General features: G+C 47.6%; 1 protein-coding gene across 1 annotated transcript in view; it reads left to right on the top strand.

Moving 5' to 3' along the window:
* Positions 1-12351, top strand: part of SV2B (synaptic vesicle glycoprotein 2B) — a 71653-nt gene that overhangs the window by 42434 nt on the left and 16868 nt on the right. Inside the window, exon 3 of the mRNA XM_035132182.3 lies at positions 11994-12174. Coding sequence (XP_034988073.3) covers positions 11994-12174 — 181 coding nt within the window. The remainder of the gene's footprint in view (positions 1-11993; positions 12175-12351) is intronic.

Below are 12351 nucleotides of genomic sequence, written 5' to 3'. Positions count from 1 at the left end.
AGCCCAGGCGAGTTCCTTTCGCCCTTAAGCCAAAAATTGATGCTGAATTAGATAAACTTGTAGCCCAAGGGGTATTAGAACCTGTTGAATCCGCCAGATGGGAGACCCCGATTGTCACGCCCTTGAAGGCAAATGGGGAAGTGCGCATATGCGCAGATTACAAGTGTACAATTAACAAAGCGTTACGGGGCAATTCATACCCTATTCCAGTAGTTTCTCAGTTGTTGGCCACGTTATCTGGGGGCACGGTATTTGCAAAGCTTGACTTGGCTCAGGCATACCAACAACTGCCAGTGTCAGAGCACTCTGCTGAGGCTCAGACCATTGTCACCCACAAGGGTGCATTTAGCGTAAAAAGGCTCCAGTTTGGGGTCAGTGTGGCACCGGGAATCTTTCAGGGGCTTATGGAGCGCCTCTTACGAGGGCTTCCGGGGGTCTTGCCCTATTTTGATGATGTTCTTATCGCTGGGAAAAATGCTCAGGACCTGCTTGAGCGTGTCCGTGCTGTTTTAATCAGATTGCAGGATGCGGGGCTTAAGCTTAAAAAGGAGAAGTGTGTTTTTGGGGTGCCCAAAGTCGATTTTTTAGGGTACGAGATTGATGCAGCTGGCATTCACCCCACAGCAGCCAAAACAAGGGCCATTGCGGAGGCCCCTCGGCCAGGGAACAAAACAGAACTTCAGGCCTTCTTAGGCCTTCTCAACTTTTACCACACCTTTCTCCCTCATAAGGCGACCATTGCGGAGCCCCTCCACAGATTGTTAGAAAAAAAAAGTAGTTGGTGTTGGACCCAGGTCCATCAGAGGGCTTTTGATGCGCTTAGGGGTATGCTTTCGAACCGGAGTGTTCTCACCCATTTTGACGAGTCCAAGCCACTGGTGTTGGCATGTGACGCATCACAGTATGGTCTGGGGGCCGTCCTTAGTCACAGGGACCCTGACGGGATAGAGAGGCCAATTTCGTTTTACTCACGGACTCTGTCCGATACAGAGCGCAACTATGCTCAAATAGACAAGGAGGCTCTGGCCATTGTGGCAGGTGTTAAAAAATTCCATGATTATGTCTATGGTCGGCCTTTTACCATTCAGACTGATCACAAGCCCCTGCTAGGGTTGTTCGTCCCTCACAAACAGACTCCTCAGATGCTCTCTCCTCGCATGCTACGTTGGTCCATATTTTTAAATGGGTATCAGTATGAGTTGTGTCATGTAAAGGGTACACATCTATGCCATGCGGATGCCCTAAGCCGTTTGCCCTTGCCCCATATTTCCGACAGGGACCCTGCACCTGCTGAGTGTGTCATGATGCTAGAGGCGCTGCCGGGCCCTCCGGTCAAGGCCCCCGAAATTGCCACCCGAACAATGAGAGACCCCGTCCTTGCCCGTGTCCTTGCTTGGGTGGGGAGGGGATGGCCAGAGGGTCCCCAGCCAGAGTGTTTCAGGGCATTCAAAACCAGGCAGCATGAGCTCTCCCTGCACCGGGGGTGTCTGCTGTGGGGGGACAGAGTGATTATTCCAGAACCCCTCAGGAACAGGGTGCTGGGCACGCTCCACATGGGGCACCCAGGTATGGTCCGAATGAAATCCTTGGCTAGGTGCTATGTGTGGTGGCCTGGAATGGACCAGGACATTGAGAAATGGGTACGAACATGCACCTCATGTCAGGAGGTGAGACCTGATGTACCAAGGGCACCAGTCCACTGGTGGGAGCAGGCACGGACTCCCTGGAGCCGTCTGCACATTGACTTTGCGGGACCCCACCAAGGGAAAGTATTCCTGGTAGTAGTGGATGCCTACTCAAAGTGGTTGGAAGTGGCAGTAGTTCCCAGCATGACCTCCGCTGCGGTCATTCAGGTGTTGAGGCAGCTGTTCGCAACCCACGGTCTGCCTGAGACTATCGTGTCGGATAATGGAATGGCCTTTGTATCTCAGGAGTTTAAGGCATTCCTGGCAGACAACTTCATTAGGGGGGCAACGTCGGCCCCGTTCCACCCATCGTCTAATGGACAGGCAGAGCGGATGGTACGGACGGCAAAAGAGGCTATCGCTCGCCTGCTGGAGGGGGACTGGGCAGCCCGAATTGCCCGGATGCTATTTTTGCAGCATGCCACGCCCTGCACTGTCACGGGCAAGTCACCCGCTGAACTATTGATGGGCCGTCGGTTGGTCACCATCATGGACTTTGTACACCCGGACAAAAACCCGTCCCGTCCTGCTCGAGCTCAGCCAGAGCCCGAAAGGGACACCACACGCTACCTCACCCCAGAAGAGCTAGTCTGGGTACGAAACTACGCCAGAGGTCCGGCATGGGTGCCAGGTGTTGTCACCCGTGCCAGTGGTCCAGTCTCGTATTTCGTTACGCTGGACGACGGTCGAGTGATGCGACGCCATATAGACCAGCTGCGTCGGCGTGCCCCCAACAGTACCCAAAGTGATGGGAACTCGGCCGACCTAGAGGAAACACTGCCTGACACCGAATCCCTGCAGCCTCCTACCCAGGCCAGTTCCAGCGATTTGGAAATGCCTCCACCAGAAGGTAGCAGCATCCCCGCTTCCTCAGAGATGCTGCCCCCAGCCAGGGATGTGTCTCCACCGCCCATCCTGCCTGCAACACCACCGTCACCCCAAGTTCCGGTGCAGCAGACTCCAGCCACTCCTGTTCCTAGGAGGCCCCAGCGGAACCGCCGGCCACCTAATTACTTGAGGGACTTTGAGTGCTTCGCGCACTAGGAGGGAAGGGGTGTTATGTATTGGTTTAATCTGTGTTCATGAGTTTCTCTGCTAGTCCTGTAACTACCTTTCCCGCTCCTGGGCGATTCAAATGGGTGTGGGGACAGTTGCTATTGGTTAACTTGTTAGCACAATTTGGATCCTCACTCTGATAGGTTCCCGCCAAAATCTAAATGTATCCTTTCCCCAACCCCTGCTCCTGAGAGTATAAAAGGAGCTCACCCTTTCCCTCCAGTCAGTCAAGATTCCTACTGCAATAAAGAAGACTGTTCTTGTTATACTTGACTCCTAGCAGTTCCTTGCTAGTATGCTGAATCACTTCTGAGCTGACTTCACGAAGAGCTGAAATCACACTCACAACATAACAATTCTGGTCACCTCACTTTATAAAGGATCTTGTAGACGAGGACAAGGTTCAGAAAAAGTCAACCAAAATGATGAAGGGGATGGAGCCACTCCCCTATGAGGAAAGGTTGCAGAATTTCAGACTTTTTAGTTTAAAGAAAATGCAAAGGATGGGTGACATGATAGAAGTTTATCTAATTAGGCATGGAGGAAGTACAGTATCTATCTATCATCTATCTATATCTATCTATCATCAAGCTATCATCTATAATCACCCTCCCTCATAAGGCTAGATCTCATGGACATCCAAGGAAGCTGAATGTTGGGAGATTCAGGACAGATAAAAGGACATATTTATTCACACAATGCATAGTTGAACTATGGAATTCACTCCCACAGAAGGCAGCAATGGCCACTGGCTTGAATGGCTTTAAAAGAGGATTGGACAAATTGATGGAGGTTAAGGTCACTATGCTCTGCCTCCATGACTGGACGCAATAATAATTCTGAATACTAGTTGCTGGAAGCCGCAGGAGGTGTACTTGTGCTTGGGTCCTGCTTGTGGGTTTCCCGTTAGGGCATCTAGTTGGCCACTGTGAGAACAGGATGCTGGATTAGAGGGGCCATTGGCTTGATCCAACAGGTTCTTAAGTTCTTATGAGATGAGTTGCAAGATAAAGAAAGGACATTCACAAACACCATTTGGCCACCTCAAATGTTAGATAAATACCACGAAACATCAAACCCCACCACTGATAATTTCACATTTTCTCTCTCTTCACCTTTGATAATGTTTGATTGCCATTTCCTGTTCCATTAATTGATGGAGAATGGTGAGGGATGAAGATGGGATTTTCAGCATAGCAGTGCTGGAAAAAAACAGAGCAGGCAATAGCAGATTCAGGATAGCCCATCCCTATTAATTTATATTGGATTTAAAGTGACTTAAGTGGCTGGTTTAAGCGTAGATGCTGTTCTCAGCCAGCTTGGAAGAAGTTCCCCTGCATTTTGCAAGAGGCAGCTGCCCTCCCCCCATCCAGGCTTCTGGCACAGAATCAAATGATGAAGAATGAACCCAGGCTTAGATAGAATAATTAGTCATTTCAGTGTGCCTGGACAGCATGAGTGGGGGAGAAAACCTGGATTATAGAAATAACATTCCTCCAGAAATCTGCCCTGTTCTGTTCCCACCCACCTTGAAATTTTAAATGATGCAAGTGCTTTAGGCTATGCCTGGCTAGGGAGATTTTCATAACTGATATATATGGCCGTATTTTGAATAAATAACAGATTGGGTCCTGAACTTGGGTTGCTGGCCTCAAGGGCATATAACTAACACAAATCTATTTGTAGAGGTGATAGTCAGTGTACTAGGGGCTATGTGTGTTTTCATGTATTCCATTTTATTTATGTGAAACATTTTTTATCTTGCTCTTCTTATGTTTGTGACATACCGATGTCCCGACATCAGCACGCATGAGGCCAGGACATCTGGAGGAGCAGGGGGTAGAGACAAATGCAGCAGCCACATGGCTCAATAGCCTGCAGCTCCTCTTTCACCTCCTCTTGGTGCTACCACCAGCAAGAGGGTGTTCCGACCCTCCTTCCCCTCCATGGCAGAAGGAGGAGAAGGAGCCAGCTGCTGGAGGCATGCTGCACTCCCCCAGCCCCTACCCCCCAAAATATAGATACCTCTAAATCAGAGTTTCCCAAACTTGGGTCTCCAGCTGTTTTGGGACTACAACTCCCATCATCCCTAGCTAGTAGGACCAGTGGTCAGGGATGATGAAACCAGTTGGAGACCCAAGTTTGGGAAACCCTACTCTAGGAAGTTTTGGTGTTCATGCAAAAATGCATGTGATGTGAGGGAGGCAAGCTTGTTTTGAAATGTATCCATCATGCTCATGATCTAAATGAGAGAGGGGTTGAGAGGAGACTGAGGGATGTTAGTGAGAGGAAGAAAGGTTCTCGTCTTCATTCACCCACATGTCTACCAGGAAAAATAAGAGTAGAGAGAGATCAGAGTGCCAAATAGGGTCACTCAGGGGACCATGTGAAGGTGAAGATTTTCCAGTTGCTGACCTCTGAGATCATTAGAAGAGCATTGGCAGATCAGACCAAAGGCCCATTTAACCATCCAGATGCATTTAACCATCCAGATGCATTTGGGAAACCAATAAACAGGACAGGAGGACAACTACCATCTCCCTTTCTGCATGCGAAGCATGTGCTGAATCATAGAAGAACCAATCTCCTTTTAGGAACATACTTACACTGAATTGGACTACTGGTCCAACTAGGAATAGCCAACATGTTGTGGCACACCAGTTCCAACCATCCCTTAACAGTTGGAAGCCCAACAATACCTGGAGAGCACCAGATGTTGGTAAACGCCCCCCTCCCCCAGGAACAGTGGCTTTCCAGGTTTTCAGACAGCCCTATTTGGAGGTGTCAGGACTTGAACCTGGGACTTCAAGAACATGAGAAGAGCCATGCTGGATCAACCAAAGACCCATCTATTCTTGCATCCTATAATCACCAAGTGGCTGTGGGAAGCCCACAAGTAGGGGAAGGGGCTGGAGATTGCCCAAAAGACCCAGGCTCCCTAGACTATTCCCTGACAACAACCATGGACAGTATCCACACAGACTGCCAGGGAAGCACACTAGTGTTCGAATGAGCACATGTTCTTTTGTTAAAAGCAAAATGGATGGGTTGGCTCACTGGATCAGATACATTTGTGTGTGCTTCCGTTTTTAAGGAGCTTAGGATGAACAGCTGGGAAGTTGGATTTTCTCTGCAGAAAGCAATTTATCCAGCCTGGCCGTTCAGTTTTTAATCTGGGAGCAAGAGCTTGAACTCAGGCAGAATGCATGAACTTCCTTGATGGCGTCAGGTGATGCTTCTGTACAGCTCTTCCCCAGTCTGGTGCCCTCCAGATACTTTAGGCAACAGCTCCCAGCAGCTGTCTTAACTGAAAAAGGTGCTTCGCATAATTATATTTTGTGCAGGGCAGTTCACTGTTGACAGCGTTTGACAGAGTAGCACAAGCAATAGGCGTTTGTCTCTGCCCCAAGGAACTTACATTGTATTTTTCAACAGCAGGGGAGGGAGAAGAAGGAGGGGAAAGGATGAGGAACAAGGGGTGAATTCTGCAAACTTTGGCTTAGTTTCATGTTGTGTGTGTAGGTGGAAAGCCTAAGGGGTTAAGCCAGAGGCATCACGCAAAGCAAACTGCAACAAACCAAGGGAGACAAACCTCTGGACTTCCAGAGATTGTTGGACCCCAACTCCCATCAGCCCCAGCCAGGATGGCTAATTTTCAGGGACTATGGCATCTGGAGTTTAACATCTGGAGCAGGCATCCCCAAATTTCGGCTCTCCAGATGTTTTGGATTACAATTCCCATCTTCCCCGACCACTGGTCCTGTTAGCTAGGGATCATGGGAGTTGTAGGCCAAAACATCTAGAGGGCCGCAGTTTGGGGATGCCTGGTCTGGAGGATACCAGTGTCCCCACCCACCCAGTGGGCCACTATTCCCATATTGGATAGGGGTTGGGGAAGAGGTTGAGCAATCGAACTTTAGCATGTAAACATGAGAAGAGCCTGGCTGCTGCATCAGACCAAGGACCCATCTAATCTGGCATCCTGTTTTCACAGCGGCCAACCAGATGCCTGAATGGGAAGCCTGCGAGCAGGACCCAAACCCCATGCAGTTCCAAGCAGCTGATAATGTGAGGCACACTGCTTCTGAAAATGAGGAAACACAGCTCTGATAGCTAGTAGCCTTTGATAGCTTCATCCCCCATGAATCTCACAGCAAGTCAGACCATTGATCTATTGATGTGGCTTGTGGACTTCCCACATGTATCTGGTTGGCCACTGTGAGAACAGGATGCTGACCCATTGGACTGACCCAGCAGGCTTATGTTCTTAAGCTCTGCATCGTCTACCAGAACAGACCTGAGGTCATAGTCCTTTCACAGAAAATGCCTCACCGGGCTATCTTTTATCATTTTAGCAGCCTAATTTATGAGGGAATCATTGAACTGTAGAATTGGAAGGGATCCTGAGGGTCATCTAGCCCAAGCCCTTGCAATGCAGGAATCTTTTGCCCAATGTGGGTCTCGAAGCCATGACCTTGAGGTTAAGAGTCTCATGAGCTAATGACTGAGCTATCCCAACAGTCCCAAGAAGAAAGTGACTTTGTTGTTAGTGTTGCTAAACAACTGATGTTGGAAGACAGTTTGTTGCAAATCTTGCAGACTTCTACTAGGACATCCCAACCTGACTTCTGCCCCACCCCTGTCTCAACAAGACATTCAAGAAGCACCAAACAGCAATGATGGTCAGCCACTTCAATAGGAAGAGAGACAAGTGGCAGATGGCATCCCTCCAAGGGCTGAATTTAGCTTGAGCGTTGCCAATTGCCAACCCCCAGGGTCCAATAATCCATACAGTGATCAGGACCCTTTGATGCATACTGCTTACAAACCAGCTGTGAATTGGGTTTCAAGATCTCATTGCAGAGTACACTCTGTAATGGATGTGTTTGCGCGTGTGTCATCTATAGTTGCATGCATGATCAATCCATTGAATAACAATCCCCTTGGAAAAAAAGTGGAATAATGAATAAATGAAAGGCAACTGCAGCCGGCTTGCTGCCAACATCCTGAAAAGCTTAAATACTGTGTGATTCACTCTGAAGGGATTTGCTTACATTCTTATTGGGAGAAATTATAGTATTTATGGATTCCTCCAAGGTCTGATTACCATGAGCTTTAAAGGCTTTTGTTATAAAATCATCCACTGTTTCTCTTACATATTATTATTATTGCGCTGCATTGCTTTTTAATTTAGCAAAGCGTTTTTGGGTTTGAATTTTCGACTAGTCATGAGAACTGAATTTGTTCCAAAGCCAGCATTTGATGCAGAGTAAGGGTGGGCAACATCCAGCCAAACCTGACCCTCCAGGCCTCCCCATTTGGCCCACGATGCAGCATCAGGAAACACCAGATGTGGAGCGGGTAGCAGTGTGGCTGCAGAAAACGTGATTGAGCTCCTCGCCTCCACCCCACACATTACCTGATGCACAGGCTGTTCATTCCTGCTCTGTTCGGGTGCACCAGCAAGCTCCTGCTGGAAACTGGCTGGCATGTATGAATGCTGAAGAAAACAGGATTGTCCCATCCCACCCCCTGCAAATCAGCAGGTGTGCAGGGAGTTCAGTCCTGCTTGGTTTGGGCACACCACCCTATTCCTGCTGGGAGCTGCCAGGCATACCCACACCCTGCAGAAATCAGGCTGGAATTGCAACTGATCCACGGGGAGTTCAATGGAACTAGTGCTGAAGAAGTGTGCATGCACATGAAAGCTCATACCTATGACAAACCTAGTTGGTCTCTAAGGTGCTACTGGAATGATTTTTTTTATTTTTTTTGTTTTGATCCATGGGGAGTTCAATGGAACTAGGGCAGTACAGGCAATCCCCCATTTACGCAGGGGTTATTATCCAAGGCACTGCATGGTTAACAATAACAATAACAATAATAATTCCTTCAGATACACTGAAACATTTCAGTGTATCTGAAGAAGGGTGCATGCACATGAAAGCTCATACCAATAACAAACTTAGTTGGTCTCTAAGGCAGTGTTTCTCAACCAGTGTGCCTCCAGATGTTTTGGGACTACAACTCCCATCATTCCTGAGCACTGGTCCTGTTAGCTAGGGATGATGGGAGTTGTAGTCCGAAAACATCTGGAGGCACACTGGTTGAGAAACACTGCTCTAAGGTGCTACCGTAAATATTTTTTTTATTTTGTTTTGACTGCGGCAGACCAACATGGCTACCTACCTGTAACTAGAATAATAATTTATTATTTATACCCTGCCCATCTGGCTGGGTTTCCCCAGCCACTCTGGGCAGCTCCCAATAGAATATTAAAAACACAGTAAAACATCAAACATGAAAAACTTCCCTAAACAGGGCTGCCTTTAAGTGAAATCATGTATATTTGAAACACCGTTGAAAAAGGCTGCAAACACCCCATTTTGCCCCCCCCCCAAGCCCTGTTTCTACCCTTTTTGTGACATTTCCGGGTCACTTCCATTTTTTGTGTGATGCGCATGTGTGCAGTCACACACATATTGAACGAGTATAAATGGGGAGGGGGGTTTGCCTGAACCTCACCACCCAGGGCCAATGTTGAAAGGTGAGTGGGTGGGATCAAGCTACCTATCAATCACCTGACATCATTATAATGTCAGATGATTGGCAGACGAGTGTTCTTGCCCACCTGTCAATGCTGGACCAACAGGCTGGAGGAGATCAGGATTTGGCCCACCGGGAATTGCTCACCCACTTCACATTCATGGGTATCTTTATAGACATGAGGACTAGCTGCTTGCTGTAAAAGAAGGAAGGAAGATGTGATTGCTGGGAAGCTGAATTTTGCCCCCATTCCTACAGTCTGCCCCCCCCCTAGCACTCTTTCCAAAATCCAGGATCTAATAGGGAAGTGCTGAAGGAAGGAACTTGGTAATCTTTCCGAGCACCTGATTCAACATTAATATTTCCTCCCCTCTCCAGGATCCATCAGAAACACCTAAAATTATTGCTTGCCGTCCAGTGACAGAATCTTCACAGAGACATGTTAGCATCCCTTTATAAACTCCTACCTCCTGGTTTTCAACATTACTGAACTCTCTTCCCCTGCTGATCTTTCTGCAGCACCAGTTGCACTGGGGTGAGTTAGCAGGGCTAAGATGCCAAACACCTGCCCCCGTCACTGGTGGCACGTACAGAGGACACGTGCGCCCTTAAGCTGCTTAGGCCGCCTGAGGCTCACGGCATTTCTGATCTCTCTGAGTGTAGCAACAACTAGTCAGGCAAGGAGTTGCTGATGACTCAGCTCGCAGCGCCCTCTAATGGGCACCTAATCTTACTCAGAGCTGAGATGAACTCAGGCTGAAAGTCTATCTATGCAGTTAACACTTGGGCCGAAGGAGAAATGTGATTTTTGTTTGCATTCACACTTCTCAAACCAATACACAGACTGAAACACAGCCGTCCTTTGAAATTAGCAGCTCTCTGTGTTTGGAAATGCTGTTCTCCAGGACTCCAGCCAGTGGGTACAAAAATGCACGCAGCATGGGATATCTGTGAAAAACAACATACCCCAAAATGCATTATGTTAGGGGAAATTGCTTGTAAAAATGGGCACATTAGCTAAAATGCATACGAAGTGGCAAATGAGGGGAAATTTGCATTGAAATGTGATGAATTTTTGTAGGAATGCAGAAGGGAAAAAGCAAATGGCTGCAGAAATGGAGATAATTGAAATTGACAGATCCATCCCTATGTGAGCCTTGGCAAAACTACAATCACTAGGACATACACAGGTCCACTCCTAGTCATACAAACATCTCATTGGGCTTTTCGGGCTTTCTGCATGAATTCTCAGGTTCCCCAGAATGCTTCATCAGCCTGGAAGTCCAGTCCCTTATAAACACGTGAAGCCTCCTTATATTGTTCGAGGCCATTTGCCCATTAAATGTGGCACTTCTATTTTTTGCAGTTCACAACAGCCTGCAGTTCATGGCAGCCTTGGGTGGGTGCAGAGTCTTGCAACCTAACATCCTTTTTACCCAGGACTCCCATATTTTGGGAACTTCTGCATGCAAAGCAGAGATAGGAAGGTGCTTTCAGCATGAGGGCCACTTCCCCTGGCAGGCAACTTCCCAAGTAGGCAACATGTCAGTGAATGCATACCCTACAACCATCAAATTTCCCCCTCAAGGGGCAGATTTATGCTTCCCCACAACACACACAAACACCCTGCCCTAGCTGGACCCCCCCCCCCCAAGTCCATTTTCTCCCTTCCCCTCTACACCTTCCTTTGCTGGCCTGCTCTGACTATTTTGGCTTCTTTCATTTTCATGCAATTTTTTCATTGTATCTAAATTTGCATAATATATTTGCATTTTTGCAAGCAATTTCCCCTAATATTTATGCAACACCATTATCACATTATCACCATTATCAGGGACCCAGGTGGCGCTGTGGTTAAACCACTGAGCCTAGGGCTTGCTGATCAGAAGGTCGGCGGTTCGAATCCCTGTGACGGGGTGAGCTCCCGTTGCTTGGTCCCAGCTCCTGCCAACCTAGCAGTTCGAAAGCACGTCAAAATGCAAGTAGATAAATAGGAACCGCTACAGCGGGAAGGTAAACGGCGTTTCCATGTGCTGCTCTGGTTTGCCAGAAGCGGCTTTGTCATGCTGGCCACATGACCTGGAAGCTATACGCCGGCTCCCTCGGCCAATAATGTGAGATGAGCGCGCAACCCCAGAGTCGGTCACGACTGGACCTAATGGTCAGGGGTTCCTTTACCTTTACCTTTTATTATCACTAATACACTGCAGTGCATCTTCCCCTAACATGAACTATTTTGCATGCAATTTGGGGAGCTGGAGGACTACCTTGCAAACTCCAAAATTTCAAGAGATAGCTATATTGCTTTGGTTAGATACAAATTAAGTCATTTTCCTCTTTCGTGTGTATAATTTTTATTAAATTTCCTGTTTTACAATTTAAAATATTCATCTAAACAACCTTAAAGTATTGGTGCTGCCAACGTTTTCAAGTCTACACAATTCCCCCCATATATTCAATAAACATTTTACAATCTTCTTTAAACATACGTTCTTCTTGTTCTCTTATTCTATATGCAAATTAAGTCATTTCCCAATAATGTGCCAACAAATAAATGTCTCCCTTATCCTTATATCTGGACCAACATGGCTACATGTATCTGATTTTTGTCTTGTTTTGCTTTGCTTTGTCTGGAATGAAGTAGGTTCACTTCTTTTTTAAAAAAATAAAAATAAAACCTCCCCCTTGTCTTTGTTTCTCCCCCAGGACTGATTGTCTACCTGGGCATGATGCTGGGGGCTATTATGTGGGGTGGCCTGGCAGACAAACTGGGCCGGAAGAAATGCCTCATCCTGTCTCTCTCCATCAATGCATCTTTTGCGTTCCTGTCCTCGTTTGTACAGGGATATGGATTCTTCCTCTTCTGTCGCCTTATCTCTGGTTTCGGGTAAGCAGCGCAGCACCCAGCTTGGGAAAAGGCCAGCTTGCATTAACAAATAGGTCTCTGCATCAGATTGGCCTGACTCTCAAAACTGAATCAGGCCCATTTTGTGGCATTTGGATATTGGCTGGGTTGGGAGACAATAGCATTTGATTGCCCTGGGTTGGGCTTCCTGGAGCAATC

This window comes from Zootoca vivipara, chromosome 13 (genome assembly GCF_965207765.1).
Source record: "Zootoca vivipara chromosome 13, rZooViv2.hap1.1, whole genome shotgun sequence".
Taxonomy (NCBI): domain Eukaryota; kingdom Metazoa; phylum Chordata; class Lepidosauria; order Squamata; family Lacertidae; genus Zootoca; species Zootoca vivipara.
Note: the sequence above shows the minus strand (reverse complement) of the source record. Positions and strands in the feature narration are given on the sequence as shown.